At 40.4% G+C, this 21,259-nt stretch overlaps 1 protein-coding gene across 3 annotated transcripts in view; it reads right to left on the minus strand.

The window, feature by feature from the left end:
• Window positions 1–21,259, minus strand: part of KDM3A (lysine demethylase 3A) — a 56,597-nt gene that overhangs the window by 34,006 nt on the left and 1,332 nt on the right. For all 3 annotated transcript variants that reach the window (XM_030564525.1, XM_030564526.1, XM_030564527.1), the window contains exons 3-9: window positions 16,686–16,841; window positions 13,289–13,399; window positions 11,896–11,998; window positions 10,713–10,837; window positions 10,041–10,113; window positions 9,860–9,948; window positions 2,206–2,366 (exon numbers count right to left, since the gene is read on the minus strand). In XM_030564525.1, the coding sequence (XP_030420385.1) occupies window positions 2,206–2,366; window positions 9,860–9,948; window positions 10,041–10,113; window positions 10,713–10,837; window positions 11,896–11,998; window positions 13,289–13,399; window positions 16,686–16,841 (818 nt within the window). The remainder of the gene's footprint in view (window positions 1–2,205; window positions 2,367–9,859; window positions 9,949–10,040; window positions 10,114–10,712; window positions 10,838–11,895; window positions 11,999–13,288; window positions 13,400–16,685; window positions 16,842–21,259) is intronic.

Raw genomic sequence — 21,259 nt, forward strand, 5'->3', positions numbered from 1 at the left:
TTCCTGGTTTTAGGCCTCAGCAGACAAGAGTCCCTCCACGTTTGAACTTTAATCGACCTAAAAGGCCAGGTGTAACAGCCGTTATCAGTTGCAACAGTTCTAACTGGTCTAAAGCAAAAATAATGAGTGCTGTGCACCTTTAGCAAAAAAACAAAATAACTTGCAAAAAAAAAAAAAAAACCTTACTAACAAGCTGCCGCGGCCAAAATTACTTAATGCACCTGCGCTTACGGAATTGCTACAGGGGAAAAAAAAAGGAGGAGGAAGGGAAAATGGGGAATTGCTAGTCAGTAAAAAAAATTCTCATAAATATAAAGAAACAAACTGCTTGTTTTAGGTGTGCTTGATCTAAGTCAATCTCCCTGCACCGCTTTAAGATCTCAGATAAACTTGGTTTGCTTCTCCACCCTGGTGTGTTTATTGGCGCGGCACACCAGGCGACGGACCCCCCTGCTGTTGCTTGGCCTCAGGCAGTTATCTGCCGGCAACACTTTGATCTGCCAGAGTGCACAGCCCTGCCCCCACAGAGCATTGCTTTACTGCGTTATATCCAAATTCGTGTTATATCGGGTCACGCTATATCAGAGTAGAGGTGTAATATCATAAATTGAGCCTTTCAGATTCCAGATCCCCATCCCCATGCTCACAAACATAAATAGAACTTTTAACAAATTCTTTTGATGCATGGGTCAAATCTAGAACTGTATCTAGCTGCTTTCACATCTCTATATTGGATCTGCCAGGCCACCATAAGTAAGATTATTTTTGTCAAAAAACAGATATGACTGATTACACACAGGGAAGAAACCTCTTGATTAATCTGCTTTCCTTTCTCTCTCCCCCCTAACCTCCAAAAAATAAAAGGCAATTGGACTGCATTTGTAGTTAAGTTAATAACATTCTGTATATGAGACAGAACTCCCATAAGGGTATGTATAAAGTGCATATGTCTTATGGCAGTATGTAAAGTACGTACACTACATGTTCCCCTAGCATGGGTATAAACAGCAGCATAGACAGTGAGGCACTGCATAAAGACATTCCTGAACCCTCTGGATACTTACCCTATACTGCTTTTTACAAACCTAAGCAGTGCCTCCCCCACCTACAGTGCTATTTTTAGCAACCTATAGAATGCTAGAGTCTTTTCACTGACATGTAGCTATGCACCGCAGTGTGGACGCAGCCTGCTTTTCATGCCCTATCTGCTTGTCACCAGTGACTTGCACCGTAGACACAGCTTATGAAGCCTGCACTAATGAATCATAAAGGATAGTCTTGTGGCTAACCAGTTGATTGAATCAAAAAAATCTGGATTCTATTTCAAGCTCTACACAGGCTTCCTCTGTGACCACAGGTAATTCATGTAACTATTCTATACTTCAGTTTCCTGATCAGCAAAAGGGGAATCATACTTTCCCAATGTCAAAGGAGAATTTAGACGCTTCATTAAAATATTTGTAAAGTGCTTTAAGTATTTTATTACACCAGTCTTGTCCTTATAAGATGCAAACACCCCAAAAAAGTGGACCAAATTGTAACTTGTGCCATTGGAGAAGGGCAGAATGAACATAAGTTCATTTTAAAAAACTCCCCCCTTGCCCTATCTGCAACTCATGACAGTTCTGAAATTAAGGTGTCAAAGTCCATCTATAAGCCAAGAACACTTTCTATTTACTGTAAGAATCAACTGCAGGTAAACTAATCTCCCTCCCTATGTTACAGTATGCCTATCTTCCTCTTAGTAGGAAATACTTCGGTGCTTTTCATTTTAGAGTCTAAGACACACCCAGTAATTTAAAAGCAATTAAGCCACAAAATATATTCAGGCATTATCCACCACTTTACAGATGGACAAATAGAGGCACTGGATGGTTAAACAACTTCCTTAAGGTCACAAGCTAAGTCAACGGAAAACGGCAGGAATACAACTAAGAGGTAATTATATATTCAGGGCAGTTGACAAAAATCAGATATTTCTCACCCACACCAATTTGCAGGGGGAAGGGAGGAGGCGGCGGAATGGGACAGAGAGTAGATTAGTTACCATGATTTCTTTAAAAAAAAAATCATTAGTCTATTCTACTTTGTATAAAGTAATTCATTATTCTGCTGTATTTTCCAAAGATTAACATTCACGCCCCCCCAAAAAAAAAAGAAAAATAAAAAAAAAAGAAAAGGAAGAAAGTAGTAGTCACCACTTACCTCTGAGGAGTTTCTGCACCAAGGTTAAGAGGTGAGTTAGCTGGCTGAGGCATGCCTTGGTCCCTGAGGTCTTTGCTAGTAGGGGTTGCAAGTGTACACCCTAGCAATGTTTCACCAAACACCGTTGGTACTGACTGCACGTGACTGAGACTTTGTGATACCTGAAACAGATGTCAAAGTCAACAGAAAAATTCAAAGCCAACATGAGAAAAATTTATCACTTCTATGACTACCACAACCACTTAAAAATACAACATACATTGTATGCTCTAGCTACATAGTATCTGACCACATAATAAAAACTCAACTTTTAAACCATTATTCTTGCAATTCACAAAGTGGAAAAAGTCAAGGAATCTTTTGAAATCTATTAAGATGAATTTCCCCCCAAAAATGAATGTCGTCAAATCACAGAAACATAGGGCTGGAAAGGACCTTAATAAGTCATCAAGTCCAGCCCCCTGCACTGAGGCAGCCTCAAGTAAACCTAAAACACGTTTGGAGGTTTTTAAGAATAGGTTGGACAATGATGTCTTTCTTTGGAAGCCTATTCCAGAGTTTAACTATCCTTATAATTAGAAAGTTTTTAATAATATCTAACCTAAATCTCCCTTGCTGCAGATTAAGCCCATTACTCCTTGTCCTACCTGCAATGACCAAGGAGAAAAATTGATCACCATTCTCTTTATGGGCTTGTCTACACTGCAAGTTTTCTCACCAAAAACTGCCATTTGGCAACAAAAAACTTCCACCCCTACAAGAGATTTGTCTTTGTCAACAATAAAGGAAGGGGTAAACAGCCAGTGTAGATACCATGCCTTATTTTTTCAATTTTATTGGCCTCCAGAAAGTGTCTCAGAATTCCCATGCTGCCGCTCTGGTCAACTGTTTGGCTGCAGGGCAGCAGAGTTCAATCTGCCCCTGCCCCTTGCAAGCCCCAGGAATTTTAAATTCCATTTCTTGCTTGCTGACTTCCCAGGTGAGCATGGCTGGCTATCGCACCAAACATCGCACCACCACTGAGCTGCTGGATCTGATCTGTATATGAGGAAAGGAGTCTGTTCAGTCGCAGCTGCAACTGACCCATAGGAATTGGGACACATACAGGCAAATTTCTCGAGCCTTGCGCGAAAAGGGCTATGATTGGGACACAGCAGTGCAGAGCGAAGATAAAGGAGATGCGCGTATCATGCACCTTTCCAGATCAGCCTGCATTGTCTGTGAAATGCTCCCAGTGATCCACAAGTGCCTGCAACACCATGGAGAAGTATCCCTTCCTACTGATGTATTCTGAGGCAAGGTGGTCTGGTGCTAAAATCTGAATGTGCGCACCATCAATTGTCTCACCACAGTTAGGGAAACCCATCTCTGCAAAGCCATCCCCTATTCCGTGCACATTTCCCAGGGTCATGGTCCTCTATAGCAGGATGCAATTTATTGCCGTGCACACTTGGAGCAATACAGCCCCAGGAGTGGACTTCCCCACTCCAAATTGATCTGTATCTGACCAGTAGCAGTCTGGATTTGCAAGCTTCCACACAGTGATTGCAACATATTTCTCTACTGAAAGGGCAACTCTCATTCTGGTGTCCTTGCACTGTAGGGTCGGGGGTCCAGCTCAGCACATAGCTCCAGGAAGGTCACTTTATGCATCCTAAAGTTCTGTACCCACCGGTCTTCATCCCACACCTGCATGACAATGCGATCCCACCAATCAGTGCTTGTTTCCCTATCCCAAAAGCGATGGTCTACCATAGGCAGCTGCTCTATGAATGCCAAAAGCACTGATAAGTTGCTGCTGTCCATATCACTCGCGTGCCTGCGATTCATCCTCTGGTCAGTAACTTTGCGAGTAACTCTGCTGCCACGTACAATGTCCTCACAACAGTTAACAGAGCATAGGAGAGAAATGCGGGATCCATCCTCTCTCACTGCAGATGCTGGCGTGCATTACAAAGACTGACAATTGGAAAACAGTGCAAAGGGAAAGCCAGAAACCATCGGAGGGCAGAGACACAAAGCGGTGCATGATGGTACAGATGGTGTTGTCAGGATATATACCCACAGTGCATTGCTCACACTGTTGACAATGGTGCCCCGAGTGTGGCAAATGTAGACTTGCTTTGGCGACTTTGCTTTTGTTGATTTTTTCATGTTAGTTCCATCGACAAAACTTGCCAGTGTAGACAAGCCCTACAAGAGCCCTTCATGTATTTGAAGACTTATCAAGTCCCCCCTCAGTCCTGTTTTCTCAAGACTAAACATGCCCAGGTGTTTTAACAAACAAAAACTTTCTTCATAGGTCAGGGTTTCTAAATCTTTTACAATTTTTGTTGCTTTGCTCTGGACTCTCTACAATTTGTCCTCATCTTTCCTAAAGCGAGGTGCCCAGAAGCAAACATAATACTCCAGCGGAGGCCTCAGGAGTGCCAAACTACAACAGGAAAATTACCACCTGTGTCACATATGACACTCCTGTTTCTATGCCAGAGAATTATATTCACCTTTTTTGCAACTGCACTACATTGTTGACTCTCATTCAACTGGTGATCCATTATACCCCCTAGATCCTTTTCAGCAGTACCACCACCTAACCAGTTATTCCCCATTCTGAAGCTGTGCATTTCATTTTTTCTTCCTAAGTGAAGTACTTTGCACTTGTCCTTACTGATTTAATCAGCTGATTTAAGACCAATTCTAACCTTATACTCTCAAAGTGCTGCAACCCTGCCAGCTTGGTGTTGTCTATATATTTTATAAATACACTGTCCACTTCATTATCCAAGTCATCAATGAAAATATTCACTAGTACTAGACCTAAGACTGATCCCACTAGCAGCCCTCTTATTTTGACAGCAAACCACTACTCTTAAGTACGGTCTTTCAGTTACACATTTGCCATATGGTAAATTAATCTATGGCACATTTCCCCTAATTCTCATGGGAATATCATGTAGCAGTGTGTCAAAAGCCTTTAGAATCAAGATATATTCATCTACCACTTCGTTCCTATCCAATAGGCAGAGGAAATTACGTTAGTTTAGCATGATTTGTTCTTAACAAATCCATGCTGGCTATTCCTTATAACCCTATTATCATCTAGGTGCTAACAAATTCACTGTTTAAAAAGTTGTTCTCTCTTTCCAGGTATACAAGTTAGATTTACTGTCATCTTTGCACTACTCCAGTCCTCTGGGACCAAATACACCCTCCATGAGTTCTCAAATAATCACTGATGGTTCCAAGATTACTACAGGAACTAGCTGAAGCACTCTAGGATGAATTTTGTCAGGCTCTGTTGACTTTAATACATCTACATATTCTTTAACTTGTCCTTTTCCATTCTGGCTTGTGTTTCTTCCCTCTTGTTGTTACAACAGTATATCATGTTACATCTTTGCAACCCACAGCACACAAGTATTTCAGAAAAATGGATAATGCATTAAGAAGTTAGAAGAAACTTCAAAAGGAGACTAGAAAAAAGTCAAGTATTTCAGATAGCTGCCAGCTGACACACCACAGCTAAATTTTCCTCTAAAGCAATTAAGAGTTATCAAAGTTGACAACTAACTTTCAGAACTCATCTGGAAACCTAGACTGGTACAAAAAGCCCTCAAGAATTTAAGTTGGATAGATAATTTTATTAGTTTGTGTTAATTCTTACATATAGTCCAAACCATATAATCTTCTGAAGTATAGAAGCCCCTAGGTGTAGAGATCGTTGGTGCCTTAAGCTTATGGGACCCCAGTAATGAACAAGTGCTGAGAGAATGTGGAAACGGTCAACGCTACACTCGTCTGATGCGGCAACTCATGGTGTTGGATGCCATCAGGGTGATCAAGGGACCTCTACATAGAACGCATCACTGGACATCAGCAATACCAGGAGGGATGAGCTAGAGTGCCGATGAAAAGCATACAGTCAGGAAAGTAAAAAATACTTTCCTCATGGATTGTATTTTCTAAATAGACAACCAACCTAATTCTCAATTACTAAGAGACAATCTCCACTCAATATATTTTGCTTTCCACAATCAAATCTCTGTACAACTTTTCATGAATGATGTACTCAAGTATTCAGATTCTAATATCTGAATTTTGTTAAATCTATTCACCTAAATTTGAGTTTGTTTGTAACACTGCTGATTATGTACCCTATGTATCCTATGACTTAAAAACTAACTTTATATTTGTGGATAATCTAAGAACTATACCCAGATGTACAGATACTTTTTCTAACCTATGTACTATATAATTTTTTTTTAACATTAGCTTTAATAAAATGTTTAAATCTCTGTGCCTAATTATGAAACCACCACCAACAGTTCAGAACACAGCAGCTTGTCCACTCAGAAGCAAAAGTCAGAGAGCACTGTCCACTAGCTCCTTGTGGAATATGGGGTCAAATCCACAAGATGTGTGTCGCTAACTTCAAAACTTTCCATGGGACTGAATTAAGTTACCACCTCACGCTGTGGAATCATCATCATCTCCCAAGACAGCTACATTACAATAAAACAAATGTAGCTGTCAATCCTCAATACTAAGGGCTGGTCTACAATGAAAAATGTACAGTGTCACAGCTACATCTCTCAGGGGTGTGAAATAGTCACACCCAGAGAGACGCAGTTAAGTTGACTCAGCCCCCAGCATAGACAGCACTACCTCAAATGGAAGAATTCTTCCATTGATGTAGCTATCACCTCTCAAGGATGTGGATTACCTCCAACAGGCTAACCCCTCCTGTCACAGTAGTCAACTGTCTACACTGAAGCATTACGGCAGTGCAGCTGCAGCATTTTAAAACTGTAGACATAGCCTAAAACTCATGTGCTCTCAGAAAATGGCCCCTGAATCTCAAACTCAATCCCAGAAGTTGTCAGGACAGTCTTACTCACCGTCAGAGCAAAATACACATAACCCCCAAGGAGATTACATAGATTCCTGCAGCTCTGTCTGCTGGCAGCTCAGGGAGGAGGAGCCAAGGCAAACTCAGAGTCTGCCTGGCAACCAATAAGTGGAGATGCCCCTCCCAGGGAGTTGAGGCGAGGGGAGAAGCCATTTTGAAGTCTTTCTTGAGCCAGTCCGGGGAAGGGCTGAACTGGCTGTGCGGGGAGCTGGTGAATCCCAGGCCTACAAGCAGGGTTCCCTCTGCGAACTGGCCACAGATCCCTCAGCTGGGTTTTCCTTCCTCATGGATGATTCCCAATTGTTATGTTTACTGAGAAATTTCCCCAGCCAGGCTGGATTCACCTCCAGCTCCCCTGATGAGACCAGTCCCCACGTGGTCAGTGCTGCTAGTTCAGGGCTGCTGCCTGCTGGGTGTGTGATTGGAGGCTGGGCTAGGAGGCTACAGTTTGGATGTTAGGGTAGTTGTATAACCTACAACTTGAGCCCTGCACCCCTTTGTGATGAGAGGAAATCCTGGGACCAACGCAGCCTGATTCCCGCCTGAGGAGGATCACTGTCAGCAGACAGCAGCCACTCTGCAGTGACTGAGGAGTCCAGCGTCATCTTCAAACCTGAAGGTCATGCATGGAGTTCGTGAATGCACCAGCTTTTAGTCAGTCAGTCAGTCAGGGAATTTGTTTTAGGGACCCCTTACTCCCTGAACTGTGTCCTCAAGCCAGGGAGTAAGGGTTTGAGGATTTTATAACCTGCTGTTTATTACACCTGGGGAGGGATTCACCACCTCCTCCCACTTGTCAGTCCTTTGGACTGTACTGAACCCAGTCAGCCGCACTGCTAAACCCGTGCAGAGATTTTTATAGGTCATCAAGGGCCCCAGCAAAGTACACATACCAACAGGACACTAATTTTACACTTGTTACATCAAGTCGGGTATTTTCAGTGTGGGCACCAGTGACCCTAAAAATAGTGTTTCACCCTGTTATGTTGTATTTGTTGCCTGTTTAATATAATTTTTGTGTTGAATATATTTTTATGTGTTGTGTTATTTCTTGGAAGTCTCCAACTATCTGGCAAGTAAGTGTGGATTCCCCTGTAGTTAGAATTTTCCGCCCCAGCTGCCCTGGTGACCCTGCCAGGAAGGAGCGAGGGGGATGGAGGCACCGCCAAATAATTTCATAACAAAAAAAGAAAAAAAGATTCACCCTGCTGAGTGGGTAGCAGGATCCAAAAGAACCCAGACCTGTCCATCAGAACCTGTAAGCGTGCTGCCATTAAAGGAGGTAATCAGGTGGAAAGGGGCGCTACATACAAAACCCAGTTCCTTGATCTATACTTCCACCACCCCCACATTTAAAAAAGAAACAGTTCAGTTATTGCTGACTGGAAAGAAAAGAAATATCAGCTTGCATGCTTTTGGGGAGGTGCTCAGATAATGATGGACATCTTATAGCAGGGGCAGTCAATAGGCAGAGTGCTGGACAAATTCGAACCACCAGCTGCTTTTAACCAGACTGCACGATTTTTTTATTTACTACTTATTATTGCAGTGTGAAAAAAGTGTCTCTCAGGAGTCTGGACCTTCACTATACCTTGACAAAAAATAATTGACTACCCCTGCCTTATAGGAACCCAGATTAGCTACCCCAGAACTCTGATATCACTACTGTACTTTAGAAATCTACTAAGAGTGCCTGATCATGAAATGGACCTATGTAGCTGGCTTGACAAAGGACTGACCACATGGCTACAGTAACAGGACTATGTACATAAGCAAGATGGCACAGAGATAACCCCGAGATCTCCCAGAAGGCCCCTCCCTCCTCCACAAAAAACAACTAGATCTGATGGGGCTAATCACATGGTCATTTGAAGGGCTGTTCTCTAGCTACAACATTATTTTTCATATCCAAATCACCCAGACCTTTGGCCTTCGAGACAGCTTTCTTGGATCTTAGCGGACCACTCAAATGCACTTGGCTCAGAAAAACTTGAAAATATCAGAAAAGCGGCCAGATTCTCCCTTTGCAGAAAAACAATATACAATAGCTCTGCAAGACTGGTGCACTCCTGTCTGGTAGCAAAAAAATCTCTGAGCAGTCAGGCAGGTAAATTACAGGATAAAGTTACCACTGAATTCTCCTCTTTTCCTAGATATTTTTCTAAGCTAGAGAAACCCTGATCTTTAACTCTCTCTATATAGCCAGCAAGAAAAAAGTCTGCACACTGGAAAAAGACACGCACAAGATTGGGAGTAGACAAACTCCATTTACAAATGAGAAAGTGATCTCACCCAAAGGCTCAATTATATTGTTCTCTGTCTTCTAGTAGTGTACACTATACCCATGTCTGGGCAAGCACAAAAGTGTGAATGTGAGGCTGCTCTACTCTGAAAAGTTAGAGCAACATAGCTACACCACTTGAGTGCGAAAAATCTGAACCTCTGAGACAGTTAAGTCAACCTAACTCCCAGCATAGACAACGGTAGGATGATGGAAAAATTCTTCTGTCAACCTAGCTACCGTCTCTCAGGGAGGTGAATTACCTACAGTGACAGAAGCAACCCCTCTGTTGCTATAGTAAGTGTCTAAACTGAAGCGCTACAGCAGCATAGCTGCAGCAGTGCTGCTGTAGCATTCTAAGCTTAGACATAGCATAGTGTGTCAGTAAATTAAGGCTATGTAGTACTCCTCCTTAACAGCTCAATGACAAATACTGTTACAATAGTGAAAATAAGCCTAGTTACCTCAGAGCAGGATTTTGTATGTTTGGCATCAACATTTCCTTTATCATCAGATGATTTTCTTTTCAGACCCTCATTTCTCTTAGATTTGCCTGAAACATTGAAAGTGACTAAATTAGTTTCCACCATAGAAAATTACTTCAAACAGCAAAAGGCCAATAAATTTTAAAAAAAAAAATCTTACCGCACTTTTCATGACTGTCATGTAGGATTTCAACATGAATCAGTTCTGGATCAAGAGTTTTTAAAGCTGGAATCTTAAGGGAAAATGGAGTAAGCTTTTTTAAAAAAGAATTTGTGTAAAAAGTTTTAGATTAGATATTTACTATTTTCATACCTCAAGGGAGACTAATAAAGCAGTTTTAAAAAACAAAAACAGAAGTATGATACTCTAACTATGGAGCAAGAGTAAGCTTCTTGTCTGAAAAACCTCGACTCTGTGGAACTTCAAGTTAAAATCTTAACAAGGATGACTCAATCCTCCATTCCAAGTTAGATAAATTGTATGCATGCATTTTCATAAGGCAGTCTCCAAGACAAGGTGCTGCAAACTCTGTACAGCTAGAGATGGTAGAATAGGGGTTTCCCCAATTGTTGGGCCAAAAGAGAAAATCCCAAACCTCTGCTCTCTCACTATTGTGCAGTGAGCCATTTGCTATCCTTCCACACACATCAGTGGCACTGTGCATGCAGTATAAAGTGCTCTAGGATCCTTTGGAATGAAGCATGACAAAATGCAAGGTATTATTCCAGCTGGTTAACCCTACTATGGAAAAGCAAGGATAGAATTACCTAGATACAAGGAAGGTGTTTTAATTCTTTTTATCTACCCATGTTGCCTCAGTTGCTTCTTTACCTCCTCACAGTTGACTTCCAGAGTCCGTGTAGTTGGATTACCATTTACAACAGTTGCTGTGAACCATTGGGTAGATGGATCCAAGCTATAAATCCTTACTTTTGAGCCAATTACATTCTTACCACCTTTAAAAAAACCAAACATAACATACTTCAGAGAGTGGGAATGTGGGGACACACACATTATGGTAACTTTCATTACATATCCACATATCAACACTAACTAGCCAGTAGCACTATGCACCAGAAAATAAGTAAATAGCACTGGAAGACAACAAGCAAAGTAACAATGTAGGTTTTTATGTGCCTCTCTCTTGACCCCTGACATGGCTGGGAAAAAGGAGTGTGGCCAGAATACCTCCACATTCTGGTTATTCCTTTTGCTGGAACAGCTTACTGGGGCCTTTCTGCTGCTGTAATACACACTGGGGACCCATGATGACCTCAGAATTCAGGAGTCGAAAAAAACAGCAAGTACAGCTCAGTTGGACCTGAAGCTTGAGCCCTCACTGTCCGATTTGTGGAGTTCTTCCTCGCTTTCACTGCCACTCTTTCAAGAACTGTCAAGTTAATTACTTCACTATACTAATTTCCTACCCAGAAGTAGATCAATTTCCACTGGACACAAAACTTTTTGTTACAACACTTATAGGAAGCCAAATAAGAGATTATGGTGCAGCTCACGAACTGTAAATAAATTTTAACTTGACCAGAAGAAGTCTCCAACGCCTTTCTCTTGAGCTACAGAATAGCCAAGGTTAAAGCTTTGTTTTTTTAAAAAGAAAAAAGGTGGCTGGCTAAAGTCAGGCACCTAAATAAGGCATCAGATTTTCAGACATACTGAGCAGTCAGCAGCTCCCCATCAAATTCGATGGGAACTGCTGAGTGCTCCGCACCACTGAAAATCAGGTAACTTGTTAGATGCCTGATGTTAGCCAGACATTTTTTTTAGGAGTCCTAGTTTCTAATTCTGCTCATTTGGGAGCATTATGGATGGTGGACAGCAAATCTATAAAATTGTTTTGGGAGAGGTGATGAGACTAGTAGACTACTCAACATTCTTCTATGCAAGGAAAGACTATTGGGGAGAAAAAGCAAAAAGGGATTTTTGTTAACAGGTGATACTGTAAGTATCACCAGTGCAGTGACCTCCAGTATCCTTCCAATAGATGGCATTCTCATACCTTGCAGCAAGTGGTTTTCATCTAGATGTTTCATAATCAAAACTTGAATTTCTTCATTAACATTCTGATCATCCATAAGAGAGAGTCTCAGACTGTCCACATCCTGTTAGGATGAAAGCATTCACAATAAATAGTTGCCAAGAGAACTAAATGTTTAATTAAAAAAAAAAAAAGCTTTGCCAACAGCAGCATGTTCAACAGCAAGAGATTATACTGTGAAGCTTTATATGAACAAATGGTTCTGTTGTGTTTAAGAATTTGGTTTGCCATTTGTGCGGAACAGAACAGAAAATAAACCAGTATTTCAAATTAATAAGAATTAGTAAAACTTCCATTAGTACTTGTAGTGTGAGCATCCAAAGGCCCAAGTCAGGATCAATTTTCTATTATGCTAAGTGCTGTACAAAACCCAGAGAGAGACAATTCCTGCCCTCAAACATTTTACAATTATATCTAAAACAAAATGCAAAAACCAAACAAAAGTGAAGCAGCGAGGGCATAGTACCCGAAATAAAGATCAGGAAGGCCTGGAGTAGCTAAATGCTAACAGATTATTGCTGTTTTACAGTTATACTCGAAGTGTAATGGGAGTTTATCATCTTGCCTAGCAACCCAGAGATAACCAACGACTCCCATCTTTTTACACTCTGAACTACCTCCTAATTTAGATGCACTCATCATCAAGCCAGCGTATCAGCCCAGCAGTTATTTTATGGTGGTATTGATGAGATCTGAAATATCGTTCCAAAGCATCTATTAAAAATTCCATGGCACTCTGTTATAGTTATGTTCTGCACAAAAGCCAACTCAAGTACATTCTGCCAGATTAAAAGCAGAGCTCATCAGAGAACGAAGATTCCTCAAGATGTTTCTGAAACAGACAGACTTTGAACAAAGCTCTGATAGAAACCTGCCGTTTCCTGTCAGCTTGCTTGGGAGGTTGACAGCGAGTCAAAAGCCCCAGCTCCCAATCTCCACCACTCAGCAAGTACTCTCAGAGCTGAAGGAGAATCAGGACCCTGAAGCCCCAGCTACACTGAGAGCCAACACTCCCAGGCTCTCTGCTTACCATAAGCCCTCCAGGCACAATTTAATTTGCATGTTATCAAAAATTTGTTTTTTCAAAAATATTTTTTTTGTTTCCATTTTGGAATTAAAAGGTTCATCAACCTGAAAAGCTAGAAGCCTAATGCTATTCCTACACCAAGCTATCTTATATGGTTACATGCTGAGCTACCATCATCAGGTTTTTAACACAATGCACAGTATCAAGTACAGATTTTCATGAGCTATAACAATGTGGACATGCTTCAAATTTTCACTTAAATGTTTCAGCAGTGAACATTAGACAAAACATGGCCAATGGTATGCAAGATATTCTGAATAAAATTACCTGAATAGGCTTCAAAAGGTCTTTAGAAAGAAACACACATCTCTCTTCACCAAGAAAACGTACAGAAACCATGGATCCTAGACCAGCCTTGTCCAATAAGGATTTGTAAACCTGAAAGACAGGAGCAAGCATTTTAGACATAGTACTTTTCCTGCTTATTGTCCTTTTTCATTTGGTATGTGTTTTGCCCCTGTATTTTGAATAAAGATGGAACTAACATGGCTGCCATATGGCATCCTTTACATCCGCCATACATAGTTGCCTATCCCGTTCTTCTGGTCTCCTATCCAAGAACACAGAAGGGCTGTGTCACAAACAGATAGTTAAGGTTTAATGTCTCTTTTACCTGTAAAGGGTTAAGAAGCTTAGTGAACCTGGCTGACACCTGACCAGAGGACCAATAGGGGGACAAGATACTTTCAAATCTTGGTGAAGGGAAGTCTTTGTTTGTGCTTTTTGTTTTGTTGGTTGTTCGCTCTCGGGACTGAGAGAGACGGGACATCATTCCAGGCTTTCCCAATCTTTCTGAATCAGTCTTTCACGTTTCAAAATAGTAAGTAATAGCCAGGCAAGGCGGATTAGTCTTATGTTTGTTTCCTCAACTTGTAAACGGTGGCTTTTTTTGCTGGAAGGATTTTACCTCTGTTTGCTGTAACTTTGAATCTAAGGCTAAGGTGGGGTGGTCCCTCTAGTTTATATGAATCTGAGTACCTTGTAAAGCATTTTCCATCCTGATTTTACAGAGATAATTTTTACCTTTTCTTTCTTTAATTAAAAGCTCTCTTTTTAAGAACCTGATTGATTTTTCCTTGTTTTAAAATCCAAGGGATTGAGTCGGAACTCACCAGGGATTGGTGGGGGGAAAGGAGGGGGGATGGTTAATTCCTCTTTGTTTTAAGATCCAAGGAGTTTGGATCTGTGTAAGCCTCTCAAGGCAACCCAGGGAGGGGTGAGTCTGGGGGGAAAAGGAGGGGGATGGTTAATTTCTCCTTGTTTTAAGACCCAAGGGGTTTGGGTCTTGGGTTCCCCAGGGAAGGTTTTGAGAGAACAGAAAGTGTGCCAGACGCTAACTTCTGGCTGGTGGCAGCGTACCATATTTAAGCTAGGAATTAAGCTTAGAAAGGTACACGCAGGTCCCCCACATTTGTACTCTAAAGTTCAAAGTGGGGGGAAAAAACCTTGACAGGCTGTTTCCCTTTTACCACAGGTGCTTTTTAATCTTCAATTTCAAAGCATAACAGAAGGACTCATAGGCATACAGCAGGAGGAGAGGAGAGGAGACGATCCGACCCCCGCTGCCCAAACTCATTCTCCGAGCCCCAAAGTACTTCCTGTTCCTCCCAAATCTATATACTTCCTCCCAATTATTGAGCCAATTACCCCTAGGTGTCAGTTAGCCCAACAGAAACCAGTTAATTGATTTCATATAAGCTTGCAATCTTCCTAACACTGCAGCAACCTCAGTGATTAGGGTGCTACAACTAGTATCCTGTCACAATGGCATTTTTATTTCCTTGTTTGGACATCAGAACACATCCAAGAATGATGTTTGCAGTTCACTGACACTGATGTTAGCAGAGATTTGAGAATGATGTTTGTAAGCTTAATGCCATGGAACAAAGATGATACTGTAGGTACCATAAGTTTCCAGAACTAAATTGTGAATTTAAGAGTAAATTTAAATTTAGATGAAGTCTGTCCTATCATTTTTAAATATACAATTACTTACTATTTATTGAACACTTTTCATGATCAAAGTTGTTTACAAGTATTAACCAACAGTCCTGCAAGGCAGATTTTAGTAGTGTGCCTTAAAACACTACAGCATTCCTTTTTTAAGTGACTTATTTTTTTATACTGCGTACCTAAAATACATAACAGAAAAGACTCTATACCTAAATGTATTTACTGAATAAATAAGTGTCCAAGCTATACAATGTTTTCAGATACATGCAAGGGCTGTACTTCCCATTTGATGCTATGTAGTCCAAAAAGTTTAAGAATTTAGATTATTTCCAGTACCACTATTTAATGTATCTGTAGTATTTATCTTGACATTAATCCAAGAATTCAAGAAAAGTGAAAAGCAGACTTCCCCAGTACTGTATGACTGTATTTCCAATTTATATACAAGCAGATTTTTAAATAAATAATGCTAATCTCAGCAGTCTAATCAAAATGGAGCTAAAAAAAGCTGAATTAATTTGCATAACCAAAACCAAACTCCTGGGTTGTTTGGCTGCATAAGAACTTAATGCTGCAAATAGACTAGTAATTTATTCTGATTTGTATAACAATGTTCTATACTGCAGCTGTATCAGTAAAAATAGTCAATCATCTCTTCCATCTCATTACCTTTTAAGGAAGTCAAAGGACTCCAGGACACACAACTCCTAAAGTTTGACAAATTAATCCAATGACACTAGTACTTTTCACTAGTATACCAACAGTACAGGTTATTGAACTCCTCTTCACCATACGTCACTACAGATTGAAAACTGGATGATATATTCAGTTTTCCATACACTTGTATATCACGGCAGTAAAAGAATTTAAAAAGTAAAATAAATCTGTACTTGGTAACTAAATGTATATTACCAGAAAAATGAACTTTCACAATCTCTAATACTTTACGTTGACCAGTCACTAATCAATCTGCTACAGCTGCTACCTAAGGAGGATTTATGTCCTTTGGCTCAAGCAGTTAAATAAAACTCATGCCTTTGAGTGCATGAGATCCAGGGTTCAATCCTCACAAAATGACCCAAAGCAGGCAACTATCACATGGGAACAGGAATTGAAAATGTACAGAGCACTGAGCCACGGGGACAGAAAAGTGAGAAATTTAGGACAGAAGACAAAGGCCTGAAGCAACACGTATCTTCAATGCCTGATCATCTTTCCATCTCTTACCACAAACCCTTCAGAAGTAGTACACGTGGGAAATTAGAGAAGGGAAAAGGATTTGAAGCATCTCTCCCTCTCCAAAACACTGTCCTGGCAACAGTCAGAGTCCCACTATGGGAAGTACAAGGCATCACTTCAACACAAGAATGGAAAATACTGCTCTCAAATGTTTAGGGATGCTGCCAACCCACGGCCACAGAGCTGAAATTTAGTACAATTTCAGATTTCCCACATGGGTGCATAAAGAGTTCAACATATACACAAAAAAGCATTCAACCATTTTGGTGAAGCTGGATTTTGTCTTGTTTTAATAAATGTGTCTTACATATTTAGATTAGAGTTTTTTAAAACAGTAAATTCTAATTTTGTTGGACTACTGATCACATTAAAAAACTTAAATTCTGAAGCCTACCAAACCAGGAACTAGGAAATGCTGCCTTCATGGATCAAATACTGAAGAGAAGTTGTTCAGACCAATTTGTATACTTGCCATTGCAGGCCACTGAACTGTATCTGTAGAGTTGGCTTGAGACTTTCGTTCACCAAGTACCAATTTTTGCTCTACTAGAAATCCTCTCATTTTATGGTTGTAGACCTCGATCCATCTTCTTTTCTCCCATGACTCACCATCAAACTCCACACATACCTAGAAGAATGGGGAAGAAGTTAAAAATCTGGGACATGACCATCAGATTGTTGTTTAATAGCACTTTCGGTCTTTCTCCCCCTTCTATTTAAAGGGCATTTTTTGTGACCCTAAGAACCCTTCAGTGCCCAATGGCAGAGGGCCCACTATACTGCAACTCACTATCAGGCCTGACGCAGCCACTACCCCCAAGACAGTGTTGTCTTAATATGTATCCAAAATGTAACACATCATATATAAACTGGGGACATGCTGGTCAGAAATACCAATGTGTGTTGTATGTGCAAGCTGTATATAGTAGAACCTCAGAGTTACAAACACTGTCCATAACTCTGAAATGTTCGTAATCTGAACAAAACGTTAGTTTCTCTTTCAAAAGTTTACAGCTGAACACCGACTTAATACAACATTGAAACTTTACCACACAGGAAAAAAAATGCTGCCTTTTTTTTTTTTTTAAAGTAATTTACATTTAACACAGTATTGTGCTTGCTTTTTTTCCGTCTCTGTTGCTACCTGATTGCATACTTCCAGTTCCAAATGAAGTGTTGACTGGTCAGTTCTTAACTCTGAGGTTCTACGTGTGTGTGTGTGTGTGTGTGTGTGTGTGTGTGTGTGTGTGTGTGTGTGTGTGTGTGTGTGTGTGTGTGTGTGTGTGTGTGTGTGTGTGTTGAAAATATGTTCTGAAAGCAGAGCATAAATCAAATCTACCTTAGACAAAGGAATTTGGATTTACTAATCTGCACCCTCAGGAAATCTTCCTGAGACAGATACTGGATTTTGGAAAATATAAGGGGAAGCAAAAAAAAAAAAAACATTATATTTATCCATCACTTGAGGGACATAGGGAATAGCACTCTATGAGCCTGTGAACAATGGATCCTCTTGGCCAGAAGAGCAGGAGCTGCCGCTACAATTCCTTGGTGTGGCAAGGAATTGAAACAGTTTAATCTCCAACAAAGTTCACCTTTGCTAAGGCAAAAGGGTAACTCAGTGACTTACAGATCTGGGCTGCATTAAGGAGACCAACACTTTTTTTTAACCTTATCCAACAATTAAGTTTAGTTATAAGCAATTGTTCTTATGAAAATTATTGCATTTTTGTCACGCAATGAAGTGAAACTACTATACAATAGTTACACTACTCTATTTTTAAACTAAAAATAAACAAATTCTAATCTAGTCAATGTTATGCAACATTTTTAACCATAAAATTCCAGCCTTCTATACCACTCATCCATCTCCACAGTGAGCCAGATTCTAATTTTAAATTAATGTATTTCAATAACTCCACTACTCCTGCTGAGAGTTTAAAACAATTATTATCTTAATGCAGAAGAAAAGCCTGTTAACATTTAGGTTTTTGTTTTGTTTTGTTTTAATACCATGTCAGAACATCATTCAATTTTCACAGCACCCAAATGTGTTAGCTGCTTTACAGAAACATATGAATAGATCAGTCTCTGCACAGAAGAGCTTAATTAAATTTTGCGTGTTTTGCAAGAAGAGGGTGACAAAAAGAGTGGGGAAAGATAGTTAACATTTACAGCAATAAAGTTAAATGATCTGATTACTGTTTTTTATTTTCTGCACTTCTTGGGGATCCATTAAATAAAAATTTACAAAGTATTCCTCACTTCTGAGTGAGGAGAACATGGTAGCTTGATGAACTGGTTTTGGGATGTTGTTTCATGCCTACATTTACAAGTTGCATTCCATATAGGTTTTTAACATGCCCTCTTCCCAATTGCCATAATATCTGACATGTGAGGTAGTTTATGGCAAAGTTTTTGTAGCATTAAGTTTGATTTTTGAGATTTTGTAAAACCTAGACGATTTAGTTTTGAGTGAAACATCCCTTACAGAGTGTGCAACCCAATACTACAGCACTGTGTTAACATGAGAATCAAGAGTCAAACTCACAGAAACAAGTGTGAAACTGACTAATCTTTTCACTGTCCAGCTGAATTGCAGAAGACAAGCAAACAGGATAAGCAGAAAAACTAGATTGTTTGTTACTAATTGTTTAGACAAAAGAACATATCAGCGGAAAACAACATGTTTTGACAATTTTACATTTGATATTACTCGAAAACAAAGTTGAAAATATTGCAAAGACTAAATTTTGTAGCTGTGTTGGTCCCAGGATACCAGTAAGACAAGGTTATTGGACCAACTTCTGTTGTTGAGAGAGAGAAGCTTTCAAGCTTACACAGAACTTTTCTTCAGGTCCTGGAAATGTACTCAGTGTTTCAGCTAAAAACAAGATGAAACCAACTGAAACAGGTGTTGACTAGTTATGCTAAACAAAAGACCATTAAGTGGCCTATTAATCCCCCTCCAGTCACAGGGTTTGGGGGGCAAGGCAGCTAGAAAATTGCTAGCATAGACCCAGCCTTGAAGACTTAACTTTTGTCTGTCAGAGGTATTTAAACACCCTCCTGCCCCTGAAAGACAAAGGTTTTGCTGTGACAAGAACCCGTGTAAACAGTGTGTTGTCAGCAGAAGAGCTGACAAACAGCATCTACACTGCACAACTTTTAGTGGCACAGCTGTGGTGACACAGCCATGTCACTAAAAGTTGAGTAGTGTAGCCAAAGCCTTAGACTTTGGCTACACTAGTACTTTCATTGGTAAAACATACATTGGTCAGGGGTATGGTAAAAAAAAAAAAACAATCCTACACACCGACCAACAAAAGTGCTGGTCTGGACAGCATTATGTGGGTGGGATGCTCTCCCACAACATAGCTACTGCTGCTCATTGGCGGTGGTTTAATTACGTTAGGAGAACTCTTTCATACCTGCGTAGAGCAGCTACACAGGAAACCTTAAAATGGCACACCTGCATCAGTACAGTTGTGCCGCTGTAAGGTCTGTAGTGTAGACATAGTCTAAAACTCATGGACTGAACAGAGACATTGATATAAACTACAAATCCAATCTATAACCCACTAACAACCTCTCCTTTCTCTTCTCTCACCCCTCCATTACTGGAGGGGAGTTAACAGGTCACTTCACCTTAAATGATCCCTTGAAATGTATTAACTAGTTATGCTAAACAATCTGTTCCATCTTGTATTCAGCTGTGACTCTCCTTCCCAGACCTGAAGAAGAGCAGAGCATAAGCTTGTCTCTCCCCCCCCCCAACAGAAATTGACCCAATAAAAGATTACCTCACCCACCATGTCTCTCTACAGACTAAGCACGCAATTCAATCCTCTCTCTTCCTCAACATGGTTTTTCAGTTCACCATCACTCTGGGACCTTTTGCTACAGATTCCTTTTACCCCTCTCTCTCTTCTTTTGAGACTGGTAGTGGGGTTGTATGCTTTTTTGTACAAAAGCTCTTTGCAGTCCTTGCCATCCTGGTCACTTTTCACACTAAACACTTCTACTGGAGAGAGAAGAATGCACTAGAGCAGGTGTCGGCAACCTTTCGGAAGTGGTGTGCTGAGTCTTCATTTATTCACTCTAATTTAAGGTTTCACGTGCCAGTAACACATTTTAATGTTTTTAGAAGGTCTCTTTCTATAAGTCTATAATATATTAACTGAACTATTGTTGTATATAAAGTAAATAAGGTTTTTTAAATGTTTAAGAAGTTTCATTTAAAATTAAATTAACATGCAGAGCCCACCAGACCAGTGGCCAGGACCCGGGCAGTGTGAGTGCCACTGAAAAATCAACTCGTGTGTCATCTTTGGCACGCGAGCCATAGGCTGCCTACCCCTGCATTAGAGTTAATCTCTTCTAACAAAGCCGTAACCAATTACAGGTCTCACAGTGAAGATCTGCAAAATCCCCAGCGGCACCTGCTCCTTTTCCTTTCTATTATCAGAGAGGACTGAGCAGAGAGCACTCTGTAGCAATTTCTCCTCCCCACACCATAGAAGGCTTTGATACCTACCCTGACATGTCATGTGGGCAAAACTCTACCCCAGCACACTAGATATGACTAGAATGCCACCCTCTGGAATTTAGACTTGGTCTGTAGTGTAATCCCAAAGTTTAGATACTAAAGAGAAATAAGGCAATTAGAACTATTTAGTAACTGCCTTGAAAGGAAAAGGGACAAACACTTCCTCAGATTATCAGAAGCAATCAGAGTCTCCCACTAAGAGAGCAAGGGAAAACCATAGAACTGAAAGAAGGTAGCAGCAGCAGAAATAGAGTCATGAAACAAGGCAGTATGCCACCAAGTCAAAAGTAGAAGAAAATATCAAATGTACACACAATAAAACTCCATTACTGTGAAATCCTGTCACTAGCAGATGCTTCACGTGCTACAATAGCTGTGGCCCAAAGAGAGCTATTTGGTCATATGGTGTTAATACCCTGTTTCCACTTAATAAACTATATTACAGGACAGGTAAAAATACATTTAATACTTCCCAGTATTCTGCCATTTAAGTAACT

The sequence above is a fragment of the Gopherus evgoodei genome, chromosome 5 (genome assembly GCF_007399415.2).
Source record: "Gopherus evgoodei ecotype Sinaloan lineage chromosome 5, rGopEvg1_v1.p, whole genome shotgun sequence".
Lineage (NCBI taxonomy): Eukaryota > Metazoa > Chordata > Testudines > Testudinidae > Gopherus > Gopherus evgoodei.